Source organism: Hemitrygon akajei, unplaced genomic scaffold (genome assembly GCF_048418815.1).
Source record: "Hemitrygon akajei unplaced genomic scaffold, sHemAka1.3 Scf000063, whole genome shotgun sequence".
NCBI lineage: Eukaryota > Metazoa > Chordata > Chondrichthyes > Myliobatiformes > Dasyatidae > Hemitrygon > Hemitrygon akajei.
Genome location: NW_027331949.1, coordinates 3,776,720 through 3,790,643, shown reverse-complemented (window position 1 = coordinate 3,790,643; position 13,924 = coordinate 3,776,720). Strand labels below are relative to the sequence as shown.

At 44.6% G+C, this 13,924-nt stretch overlaps 1 protein-coding gene across 1 annotated transcript in view; it reads left to right on the top strand.

Moving 5' to 3' along the window:
* The window catches only part of LOC140721893 (uncharacterized), a 57,302-nt gene extending 47,594 nt beyond the window's left edge, over window positions 1–9,708 (top strand). The window contains exon 3 of the mRNA XM_073036727.1: window positions 5,626–9,708. Within this exon, the coding sequence (XP_072892828.1) occupies window positions 5,626–7,653 (2,028 nt within the window). The 3' untranslated portion in view covers window positions 7,654–9,708. The remainder of the gene's footprint in view (window positions 1–5,625) is intronic.
* Window positions 9,709–13,924: the final 4,216 nt, after the last annotated feature.

The window sequence follows — 13,924 nt, the reverse complement described above, 5'->3', positions numbered from 1 at the left end:
CAGAAGACAACAATTGCATTAAAATAATGGTAAGTGTAGATATGGTAGGGACAGTGAGAGAGGTCGAAATAACTCCCCAACCACACCTGTCCTTGCTGGGAAAAGAAAGAGGCCAGCAGAAAGATAAAAGGTTAAATGAGTTGCCGTCTATTCTGTGGTCACAGCATGACACGGACGTAGGGAAAATAAAAACAGCTAGTCCGGTGGAAATAAGGCTAAAAAGGGGAGCAATTCCACCAAGGAGACCACAATACCCTCTAAGACCAGAAGCAGAAGAGGGAATAGCATCGACAGTGCGGGGGTTGCTTGAAATAGGAGTGCTTAAAAGAACAAACAGTCCATGCAATACCCTGTTGCTGCCGGTCTTAAAAGCAGATAAATCTAAGTGGAGATTGGTGCATGATTTGTGAGCGGTAAATGATGTGGTAGAGGACTGGCCAGCGGTAGTCCCCAACCCACACACGCTTTTGACTAATGTTCCACCTGAAGCAAGTTACTTTCAGTGATTGATTTGTGTTTGGCTTTCTTCAGCATTCCTCTAGCCAACCAGTGTCAGTATCTGTTTGCATTTACTTATAGAGGTGCTCAGTATACCTATACCAGAATGCCGCAAGGATTTAAACATTCACCATACGTTTTTAATCAGGTGTTGAAGGCAGACCTAGAGGGCATGCCATTGGAAAGTACATTGTTACAGTATGTGGATGACCTGTTGATTTGCTCCCACAGCGAGGAACAGTGTGAGCAGGACACTATAACTATGTTAGAGAAGCTGGTGCATGGAGGACATAAAGTATCCAAAAAGAAACTGCAATTTTGCACGCAGCAAGTGGAGTACTTAGGCAGGGTAATATCCAAGGAGTGAAGGCAATAGCACCAGATCAGATTGAGGCAATAACTAAGGCCCCAAAACCCCAGACTGTAGGGCAGATGATGACGTTTTTGGGAATGGCAGGGTACAGCTCAGATTGGATAACCATATAACCATATAACAATCACAGCACGGAAACAGGCCATTCCGGCCCTCCTAGTCCGTGCCGAACTCTTAATCTCACCTAGTCCCACCTACCCGCACTCAGCCCATAACCCTCCACTCCTTTCCTATCCATATACCTATCCAATTTTACCTTAAATGACACAACTGATCTGGCCTCTACTACTTCTACAGGAAGCTCATTCCACACAGCTATCACTCTCTGAGTAAAGAAATACCCCCTCGTGTTTCCCTTAAACTTTTGCCCCCTAACTCTCAAATCATGTCCTCTCGTTTGAATCTCCCCTACTCTCAATGGAAACAGCCTATTCACGTCAACTCTATCTATCCCTCTCAACATTTTAAATACCTCGATCAAATCCCCCCTCAACCTTCTACGCTCCAATGAATAGAGACCTAACTTGTTCAACCTTTCTCTGTAACTTAAGTGCTGAAACCCTGGTAACATCCTAGTAAATCGTCTCTGCACTCTCTCTAATTTATTGATAGGAGAATATGCTGAGATTGTGGCACCTTTGAGAAAGATAATGAAAGAAGCAGGACATACAAATTTGAAGAACGGCTTACAGTGGAATGGAGAGGCGGAGATAGCTTTCAATACTATTAAGCAGGAATTGCAGTCAGCACCAGCATTAGCTTTGCCTGACTATGAGAAGGTTTTTCATTTGTATGTATCCAACCGACAGGAGGGTTATGTCACAGCGGTTCTAACACAAGAGACAGGCACAGGAAAAGCAAAGCAGCCGATAACATACTACAGTATGAGACTAGATGAGGTGGCTCAGGGGTATCCACCCTGTTACCAGGGATTGGCGGCGCTGTACTATGCATATGGAAAGGCATCATCTGTAACCCTGGGCTATCCTGTGACTCTGTACACATACCACAAAGTAGCAGAATTGCTGGAAAGAGGGAAATTTGTGCTGACGCCAGCCAGGATAGCAGCGTATCAGATGCTAGTGACATTTCCTGACATAACTATACAGAGATGCACTACCAGTAATATAGCCAATTTTGTCCCTTTGGGCAATGAAGGAGAACCCCATGATTGTGTAGGGAAGACGATGACATTTGCCAAATTGAGAGCAGATTTATGGTCAGAACCACTAGAGGATGCAGATAAAAAGGTTCTGTTCATAGATGGCTCTTGTTATAGGGACTATGATGGAAATCTTGCAGGGTTCTCAGTAGTGTAGCAGGATCAGTCGAGCTATAAGATTATTAGGATGGAGTCCTGTCCCCAACCGTGTTCCGCCCAACTAGCGGAAATCAAAGCCCTGACAGCTGCGTGTGAAATGATGGAAGGTGAGAAAGTAGACATCTATACTGATTTGGCATATGCTCATGGAGTATGCCATTTGTTCGGGGCAGTGTGGAAGCAGAGAGGTTTTAAAAAAAGTAGTGGAGATCCCATACAAAATTGTCAGCGAATTCTAGACTTAATAAAAGCCATGATGAAACCTAAAGCATTGGCTATAGTAAAATGCCAGGCACATAAAAAGGGAAAGGATGTAATAACAAAGGGAAATCAAGCTGCGGACGAGGCAGCCAGAAAAGCGTCTGGATGTACATCAGCTGTCATTGCCCCCCGGGTAAGCCTAACTCTAGAACCTGTGGTAGAGGACCTAATTGAAATACAAGGTAAGGCAACTTTGGCAGAACAGACAATGTGGAGACGAAGGGGGGCCAAGCAGAACCCAGAAGGCTTGTGGAGCATGGAAGATGGTTTGTTGGTAGCGCCCACCCCTCTACTGACGATTCTGATTTCAGAAGCGCATGGGATTGACCATTATGCAAGGGGGGAACTGATAAAGCAAATAAAGAAGGATGGTTTTTGGTCACCTTATTTACAGGCTTCAGTGGACTTTGTCTTGTCACAGTGCGAGGTATGCGCACAGAATGCAGGGTTCGGACAGGGTTAGAAAGTAAACTCGGAGGATGGGGAGCATGGCTGACTAAAATGGCAATAATTGTCAGTATTATATTGTTGAGCTGTGCGCTTGTGCTGTGCTGTTTTCTTCCTTGTCTCAAATCTCTTGTAGTGCGTGCTGCAACCAAACAATTTCCAATGCTCGTGGCAATTACTGAAGCAAGCTTAGTGGAGAAAGAAACACCGAAAATGTATCGTTACAGCCTACAACACCTACAGGATGAACAAGAGCAAAACGACAGTGTGGGAGTAGATTGTAAGGGCTTCTGAGTCTTTTTCCCTGTCTCAGGTACAGAGGGACAGGTTTTTGGTTCAGCAGCCCAGGGTAACAGGGAGAGAATATTTTGAGGTCTTGGCGCAGAAAATTATAGTTTAACCCGAGATTTGGGAATAAGTGCTTGAGTTTATTGGGGCTTTTGTGCGCAGACTCTTAGTCTTCGTTCTCTGTGTCAGACCCTCTGGGTCTCAAAGGGGGGATATATTGGAGTATAAAAGTATAAATTTTGCTGTGTAACCAAAACTATGTAGTCAGTTTTGAAACTTGCTATTTGCTATGCATGTACCCAATTTAGTAGGAGAATGAAATCTTAATAATGTAGAAGACAATGGTGTGTTAATGAGAGGTAGCTAAGAGATGTAGATTAGAACATGATTAAGTCAATGGGTAGAAACAATAGTGGCAGGATGTACGTGTGATACGCAACTATAGACCGATTGCATATGCTAATACAACTGGACCAGGAGATTGCTATAAAAAATGCTATGTCCAAGGATCGGTGGGCAATCAGCGACTAGCTCAATGACTGTCTCAGCTTTGATTTGCAAATTAGAGTTTAACCCTTCTTGAAGAATCTTCTGCATCTCCTGGTCATTTGTGTGGCACGAGAAACCACAACAGTGACAGACATTAGTGATCATAATGCCAAAGTAAATTCAAAGTAAAATTTGGAAAAAGAGCTCTGGACCATGGGTTGCGATTCTAAATTGGAGAAAGGTCAATTTTGATGGTATCAGAAAGGATCTGACAAGTGTGGTTTGGGACAAGCTGTTCTCTGGCAAAGGAGTACTTGGTAAGTGGGAGGCCTTCAGAAGTGAAATTTTGAGGGTGTTGAGTTTGTATGTGCCTGTCAAAATAAAAGTTGAAAGCTAACTGGTGCAGGGAACATCGGTTTTCAAGAGATATTGCGGCCCCAGATGTTTTGTTCCTCTAAATGCCTCAGACTGTTGGGTGCTAGCAAGACTGATTAATGACTACAGTATCATGATTCCACACCCTGAGCTCATCAGACTTTTTTTTAGTCATCTTCTGTTGGTGTCGAAAAGTTTCCCAATAGCTTTTGCTCTTTTGTTTGCCCTCTCTTTGGCTTTTATGTTGGCTTTGGCTTCTCTTTTCATCCACGGTTGTGTCCTCCTGCCTTTCCAATGCTTCCACTTCTTTGGGATGTATCGATCACTCAGCTCCCGAATTGCTCCCAGAAATTCCAGCCATTGCTGCTCCGTTGTCACTCCTACTTTTTCCCTTCCAAAGAGGGTGCTTGTCCACCTTCTCTGTCACAGAAACATGGAGAAGTTCAGTACAGAAACAGGCTATTTGGCCCATCTAGTCAATGCCAGAAAACCATTTAAGCTGTCGAATGCAACTACCTGCACTGGGACTATCGCTCTTCATACCCCTACCATCCAGGCTCCCATCCAAACTTCTTTTAAATCGTGAAGCCGAGCTCATATTCACCATTTGTGCTGACATCTCATTCCACACTCTCATGACCATTTCAGTAAACAGCTTTTCCAAATGTTTCCATTAAATTTTAACCTTCTCCACTTAACCATGACCTCTGGTTGTCATCCCACCCAACCTCAGTGGAAAATGTTCCTTGCATTTACCCTATGTATACCCTCATAATTTTGTATACTGCTAACAAATCCTCAAAACAATGTATAATCTCCTTGTTTTTGTTTGGAGTCTGTTTTTGGTGTATAAGATGATGAGGGGCATTGATGGTGTGGATAGCCGAAGTTTTTTTTTCCCCAAAGGTGAAATGGCTGACATGAGGGGGCATAGTTTTAAGGTGCTTGGAAATAGATACAGAGGGGATGTCAGGGGTAAGGTTTTTACACGGAGCGTTGGGTGTGTGGAATGCACTGCTGGCTATTTGTGTGAGAGTGTTTCAGTTATTGTGGGGCCAGGCACACAGGCAGCTCGGTGGGAACAGGGAATAATACAAATGGAGAAAGTCAAACTGAGCCAGGTCACAGATTGGAGATGGCAGATATGCCCCATTCTTATAGAGACAGGAAGAGCTTCAGAGAATTTGGTCATTTCAGATACCAGCACTGTGCCCAGTTAGAAGATAATTTCTCTCTCCAACTTGGGTGGAACTTCACTGTAACAGTGTTATGCCAGATCACACCTTGACAACTCAAGGGATCTCATCTGAAATGTTGTCCTGCAACCACTGATGGATTTTGTAAATCTTTTTACAGGTTAAACATGACAACGAATTCGTCTACGGAAATCTCGAACAGAACACGCCAGTTTTGCTGTCTCTGTCCAGGTATTTAAGAAGTGGAGCAAGGGATTCACTCGATCATCTGACCGACAGGCACGCCTGTCATTTTACCCAGGGGGATCCCATTCATCTGCTCAGGCAGTGGAAATAGATTCACTTCGTCATCTCAACTGAAGGTACATTAGAAAGTTCACACTGGGCAAGGCCATTCACCTGTTCTGTGGGTGAGAAGGGATTCAGTCAGTCATCCCACCTGTGGACACACCAGTCAGTTCACACTGGGCAGAGGCTGGTCACCTGCTGACTTTGTGGGGAAGGGATTCACTCGGTCATTTGACCTAATGGCTCACCAGCGAGTTCACACCAGAGAGAGGTCGTTCACCTGCTTGGACTGTGGGAAGGGATTCAGTTGGTCATCCCAACTGAAGGTACATCAGCGAGTTCACACTGGAGAGAGGCCGTTCACATGCTCAGAGTGTGGGAAGGGATTCAAACAGTTAGCCAACCTACAGGCACACCAGTCAGTTCACTCTGGGGACAGGCCATTCACCTGCTCAGTTTGTGGGAAGGGATTCAGTCAATCATCTAATCTGAAGGTACATGAGCAAGTTCACACTGGGGAGAGGCCGTTCACCTGTTCAGACTGTGGGAAGGGATTCACTTTCTTATCTCACCTGAAGATACATCAGCGAGTTCACACTGGGGAGAGGCCGTTTACCTGCTCATACTGTGGGAAGGGATTCACACAGTTAGCTAGCCTCGAAGCACACCAGTCTGTTCACACTGGAGAGAGGCCGTTCACCTGCTCGGACTGTGGGAAGGGATTCAATTCGACATCCCAACTGAAGGTTCATCAGCGAGTTCACACTGGAGAGAGGCCGTTCACCTGCTCAGAGTGTGGGAAGGGATTCAAACAGTTAGCCAGCCTAAAAGCACACCAGTCAGTTCATACTGGAGAGAGGCCATTCACCTGCTCAGATTGTGGGAAGGGATTCACTCAGTCATCTAATCTGAAGGTACATCAGCGAGTTCACACTGGGGAGCGGCCGTTCACCTGCTCAGACTGTGGGAAGGGATTCACTTTCTTAAATCACCTGAAGGTGCATCGGCGAGTTCACACTGGAGAGAGGCCATTCACCTGCTCAGAGTGTGGGAAGGGATTCACACAGTTAGCTAGCCTAGAAGCACACCAGTCAGTTCACACTGGAGAGAGGCTGTTCACCTGCTCGGACTGTGGGAAGGGATTCACTTGCTCATCTAACCTGAAGGTACATCAGCGAGTTCACACTGGAGAGAGGCCATTCACCTGCTCAGACTGTGGGGAAGGATTCACTCAGTCATCAGACCTAATGGCTCACCAGCGAATTCACACCGGGGAGCGGCCATTCACCTGCTCAGATTGTGGGAAGGGATTCACTCGTTCATCTGAACTGAAGGTACATCAGCGAGTTCACACTGGGGAGAAGCCATTCACCTGCTCAGTCTGTGGGAAGGGATTCACTCGGTCATCCCAACTGAAGGTACATCAGCGAGTTCACACTGGGGAGAGGCCATTCACCTGCTCAGAGTGTGGGAAGGGATTCACACAGTTAGCTAGCCTACAAGCACACCAGTCAGTTCATACTGGGGAGAGGCCATTCACCTGCTCAGACTGTGGGAAGGGATTCACTCAGTCATCCCAACTGAAAATACATCAGCGAGTTCACACTGGAGAAAGGCCATTTACCTGCTCAGTCTGTGGGAAGGGATTCAAACAGTTAGGTAGCCTGCATGCACACCAGCGAGTTCACACTGGGGAGAGGCCATTCTCCTGCTCAGACTGTGGGATGGGTTTCACTCGGTCATTCCAACTGAAAGTACATCAGCGAGTTCACACTGGGGAGAGGCCATTCACCTGCTCAAACTGTGGGAAGGGATTCACACGGTTAGGTAACCTACAAGCACACCAGCCAGTTCACACTGGGGAGAGGCCATTCACCTGCTCAGTCTGCGGGAAGGGATTCGCTCAGTCATCCCAACTGAAAGTACATCTGCGAGTTCACACTGGGGAGAGGCCATTCACCTGCTCAGTCTGTGGGAAGGGATTCATTCTGTCATTCAACCTACTGAGACACCAGTTAGTTCACACTGGGGAGAAGCCATTCACCTGCTCAGACTGTGGGAAGGGATTCACTTGCTCATCTAAACTGAAGGTACATCAGCGAGGTCACACTGCGTAGAGGCTATTCCTCAGTGTGTGGGAAGAGATTCACTCGGTCGTCCGACCTACAGAGATGCCAGCGAGTTCACACTGGGAAGAGACCATTCACCAGCTCAGACTGTGGGGAAGGATTCACTCGGTCATCAGACCTTATGTTACTCTCGCTTCAGCAAGCAGCTTAATATTGGGCATTATTACCCTACCCCCAAGCCTGGCCAGACAAGAAACAGTTAAATGGTTGAGCTTTATAAATCTTACTTTGACTATAGGTTTAGTATAGAAAAAAAGAAAAAGGGCCCACTCTCTACATTCGCGTCTTCTCATCTCTCCCTGGCAAATGTCTACGAAAATCTCAACAACATTTCTGTCATTGGATAGCCCCGCACTCCAAAACCCTGTCATCTCTTGTCATAACTTAACCTTTGCTGCTACAGAGAAACCATTACCTCAGCAGTGAAACATTACAGAGAGGCCATTACACTAGCAGTGAAACCTGACAGCATGTTACACTTGTGACAAACTACCAGGTTCTCACAGGGGAAAAAAGTTTCAATAAGCTGCATGCTGGATATTTGTCCATCACCGTTGCTGAATGCTATTTTGAGAGTGACTGTCGGTGCTGAACTCTGCAATTATTGCTGTTGCTCACCACACCCAGTTCTGCACCCTGGTCACTGGGCATGGGAGGAGTTTCTTCTGCTGCATATTCATCTTTAATGGGACTGGAGTTTAATAGACTGGATCTGAGACAAATAAATCAGTTCTATTTTAAACTCTATCTCCGGTACTTGGTGAATTTAGAACACACCTAATGTATAGTAGAGAGGCAACTGAGGCCAACTGGACCCTGCCAGTGATTCTGTTCCATGACAGTCCATTTAAATCCTCCCCTGTTGTTTCCTTCGCTCTGTGTGTGGTGATGGGTTCCAAACAGTCACCACTCTGTGGCTGAAGAGGTTTGCCTTGAATTTTTTGCAGACTGAAGAAGTTGAGCTGATTGCAGTTCTGTCAAAGATGTTCTTCACCCCTCTAATCTCTGGGCTGAGGAAGAATGACATTGGTTGTTAACCTCCTTATGCACAGCTCATTTCCACATTATGGGTCATTTTCCCTGCTTCTAAAGGGTTGTTAGAAAGCACCACTGTCCTCTAAAGACTGAAAGCAGAATGGGAAACCGTTAGTTTGATGTTCAACGGAGCAGGGTCAGAAGCTAGAGGCGGGTCTGCACAGGGCAGAGTTTGGGATCTGGGCAATGGTCGGGGTAAGAATGGAGAAGAGAATCAGCAGCGGGTCGTGGCAACGAATGACAGAGTAGCAACATTTGGAAGCTAATTGGCAGTGAAAATAATTCGGTTGTCTGACTGATGACACAAACCATGCCGGTTGTGATGTGCCCCATTGGTCGATGCACATGTGTGTGTTGTGAATGGTTTTATTTATTGAGGGATTTGTTCCTGCTTTTTAATCCTGTAATATATCCGGATGGTTATTATGGATTGTCCTATCTGAAATAATGTATTGATTATCATATAATTTGTAAGATTTTGACTCTAAAAGTGGATACGGCTTGAATTCATGGTGCCTTTATGAAGTGATTTATGAGTTTTTAATTTTAAGCAAGATTTTGGTGAATGAAATTTGCCACTTGATTGTACCTTTGTAAGTAATCAGATTGAGTTCAACTGCAGCAGGATCCTGGAATGTGTTGGATTGTGTCTGGTTTCTCTTGGCATTTTCTGCATTTATTGCCTTGCTTGATTGCATTGTATGTATTTTTTTTCCTTTTTGTTAACCACCTTGTCCTGTAGTTCTGCAAGGAACCGTGTTTCTGGGAAGAGGTCTCCAACTCTCAGTCAGGTGCTCGTTGCTTCCTTGTCAACATCTTGTCTGCTCAGATCGTTGGATGTCTCCCATGGAGGGTCATACTCATTCCACTGGTTAATGTTTGCTTCTATATTGATGATTTATTTTTCTGAGTAAGCTTCTGATTTATGTTTCCTGGTCTGTATTTCTTATCACAATTGCATATACACACATGGAGCATTAAATTCTGTTCATTTTTGATGGGAATATATACTTAGAAGATTTATCTGAAAGAGGTGGCATAGGGTTGGAATGTGTAGAATCTGTGGGTAGAATTAACGAGCAGTAAATGCACAACAAAAAATTCCTGATGGGAATCGTATAGAGACCACCCCCCAAACAGTAGTAAGCATGTGGTCCAGAAATTACAGTGGGAAATACAAAAGGCGTACCAAAAGGGCAATGTTACAGTCGTCATGGGGGGTTGTCATGCAGGTGATTAGGAAAATTAGGATGGTATTGGTCTCAAGAGGAGGAATTCCCAGAATGCCTACAAGATGCTTTTTTAGAGCAGCTCATGGCTGAGACAACTTGGGGATCAGCTATTCAGGATTCGGTGTTGTAATGAACTGGAATTAATTAGGTCACTTAAGTTCAAGGAACCCTTAGTGGCAAGTGATCTTAATATGATCAAATTCAACCTGACATTAGCGAACGAGAAGCTAAAGTCAGCTGTGGAATACAGAGAATTAGAGAAGCATGAGAGAAAAATTGGTCAAAACTGACTTGAAAGGAACACGGGCAGGGTTGAAAACAGAGCAGTTGGAGACAATTCAGAAGGCACAGGATATACACATTACAAAGAGGAACTAGTACTCTAAAGGTAAGGTGACAAAACCGTGGGTGATAAAGAGAACATAAAGATAAACACAACATAAAAACCAAAGCGAGAGCAAAGAACATGAATTACTTTTAAGAGGATTGGGATGCTTTTAAAAACAAACAGAATGCAACTAAAATAATTAAGAAGGAAAAGATGGAATACATAGTTGAGCTAGCCAGTGATATTAAAGAGGATACCTAATTTTTCTTAAGGTGCATATAGTGTAAAAGAGGTGGAAGTGGATATCAGACCTCTCAGAAAATGATGTTGGAGAGGCAGTAATAGGGTGGGGGTGCAAGGTGATGGCAGATGAACTGAATAAGTATTGTACAATACCCTTATCTGTCAAAGACACTTGCAGGTCTATGAAAGTCCCAAATGTTAGTGGTCAGAATGTGTGAAGTTACGTTACGCGGGAGAAGGTTCTTGGGAAACAGAGATGGTCTGAAGGTAAATAGGTCACCTGAACCAGATGGTGTACACCCCAGAGATCTAAAAGAGGTGGATGAAGTGATGTGGAGGCATTAGCATTGATCTTTCAAGAATCGTTAAGGAAATTATATCCTAAGAAGTTTTTTCCTTCACTACTCCCCCTCTCCCAGTTTCACATATCAACTACCATTTCTTTCACCCCCACACCTCTTTCCCTGACGTCTCATCTTCCCCCCCCCCCCCCCCCCCCAGTCCTGATGAAGTGTCTCGGCCCGAAACGTCCCTTTACTATTTCCTTTATATGCTGCCTGGCCTCCTAGGTTCCTCCAACATTTTGTGTCTGTGTTGCTTGGATTGCCAGCATCCACAGATTTTCTCCTGTTTTTGATAACAACAAAAGCGGTGTCATATAATACAGCAAGAAAATAGTGGAAAGTTGGAGGATAGGAAAACTTTTACCGGTACATGATCAACAGGAGACAACTAAAAAAACATACAAGAAAGACAAGATGAAAAATTAAGGTGAGCCAATAATATCAAGTATCAAAAGTTGTTCAGATATATAAAGAGTAAAAGAGAGGCAAGAGTTGATATTGTACCCCTGGAAGATGATGCTGGTGAGTTAGTAATAGAGCAAGAAATAGTGACTGAACGTAACGGGTATCTTGTGTCAATCTTCACTGTGTAAGACACTAGCAGTATAAGACCATAAGACATAGGAACAGAATTAGGCCATTCAGCCCCATCAAGTCTGCTCCACCATTCTATCATGGCTGATCCTGGTTCTCACTCAACCCCATGCACCTGCCTCCTCGGGATATTCCGTAATTCCCTGACTGATCAACAAACTATTAGCTTCTGCCTTATATGTAACCACAGACTTGGCCCCCACCGCCGTCTGTGTCAGAGAATTCCACAGATCCACTGCTCGCTGACTAAATGAAATCCTCCTTAACTGCTCTAAAACGTCGCTCCTCAGTTTTGAGGCTGTGCCCTCTGGTATGCCTACCCCCACCATATGAAAAGTCCTCTCCTCATCCAGCCTATCTCGACCTTTCCACATTCGGTGGTTTTCAGTGAGATTTAGCACCCCCACCCGCATTTATTAAACATCGGTCAGTGCAAGAGTACAGGCCCAAGGCCGGCAAACGCTCCTCATATCTTAACCCCTTCATTCCCAGAAACATCCTCTGGAGTCTCTCCGTGTCAGCACACTTTTTCTGAGATACAGGTCCCAAATACTCTAAGTGCGGCCTAAGTAGTGTCTTACACAGTCCCAGCATTATCTCCTTGCTTATATATTCAACTTCACTTTAAATAAATGCCAGCATTGCATTTGCCTTCTTTACCACAGACTCAACCTGTAAGTTAACCTTCTGGAAGTCTTGCCCGAGGACTCATATTTCCTTCTGTTTTTCTGTTGTTTGAACATTGTCCCTAACTAGATAATAGTTCACTATTGTTCCTTTTGCCAAAATGCATTGTCGTACATTTCCCAATATTGTATTCCCTCTGGAACTTTTTTGCCCATTCTTCAAATTTGTCTGTGTCCTGCTGCAATCGCATCGCTTCCCCAGCACTAACAACGCCTCCACCTATCTTTGAATCATCCGTAAACCTTGCCACAAGCCTTCGTTTCCATTATCCAATTCATTGACAAATAATGTGAAAAGTAGCGGACCGAATACTGACCCCTGAAGACCACTGGTCACTGCTAGCCAACCAGAAAAGGCTCCTTTTATTCCCACTTGCTGTCTCTTGGCTGTCAGCCATTCCTCCCTGACGATTAATGCTATATTCTGCCATCATATTTGACCTCCCAAAATGAAGTGCCTCACACTTTTCTGGGTTAAACTCCATTTGCCACTTCTCAGCCTAGTTTTGCATCCTATCAATATCCCGCTGTAACCTCTGACAACCCTCTACACTATCCACAACACACCCAACATTTGTGTTACCAGCAAATTTACTAACCCATCCCTCCACTACCTCATCCATGTCATTTTTAAAAATCACGAAGAGTTTGGGTCCCAGAGCAGATCCCTGAGGCGCTCCACTGGTGACCGACCTCCATGCAGAATATGACCCAACTACAACCACACTTTACCTTCTGTGGGCAAGCCACTTCTGGATCCACAAAGCACTGTTTTCTTGGATCCCATGCCTCCTTACTTTCTCAATAAGCCTTGCAAAGGGGGCACCTTGTTAAAGATCATATAACCGTATAACAATTACAGCTCGATAGCAGGCCATCTCCGCCCTCTAGTCCGTGCCGAACGCTTACTCTCACCTAGTCCCACCGACCTGCACTCAGCCCATAACCCTCCATTCCCTTCCTGTCTATATACCTATCCTATTTTTTAATGACAATATTGAACCTGCCTCTACCTCTTCTACTGGAAGCTCGTTCCACACAGCTACCACTCTCTGAGTAAAGAAGTTCCCCCTCGTGTTACTCCTAAATTTCTGCCCCTTAACTCTCAACTTATGAATCTGAAAATTAACTCATGAACTCATCATCTGAAAATCCAAGCAAAATACATCCACTGCTTCTGCTTTATCTATCTTGCCTGTTGCTTTCTCAAAGTATTGCAAGTGATTTGTCAGACACAATTTCCTTTAAAGGTATCCTGCTGACTTTGGCCTACTTCATCATGCGTCCCCAATTACAGTACCCCAAAACACACACCCTTAATACACTCCAACATCTTCCTGACCACTGAGGTCAGACTAACTGTCCTATAATTTTCTTTCTTCTGCCCTCCCTCACTTCTTAAAGAGTGGAATGATATTTGCAACTTTCCAGTCTGCCAGAACCGTTCCAAAATCTAGTTATTTGTGATAGATTATTGCTCATTACTTTAAGAGAAAACTTAGGGGGAGCTTCTTCATTCAGAGTCGGGGAGAGTGTGCAACGAGCTGCCAGAGCAAGTGGCAGGGACGATTTCAACCTTTAAGAGAAGTTTGCTTATGTCCATGAATGAGAAGTATATGGAGGGCTATGGTCCAGGTGGAAGTTGTTGGAACTCGGCAGATTAATGCTTTAGGACGGACAAGATTTTCCTGTGCTGTAGTATTCTATGACTCTAATGCCTTCACAATCTCTTCAGCTGCCACTTTCTGAACCCTGGTGTGTTCACCTTCAGGCTTTTCAGCTTCCAAAACACGTTCT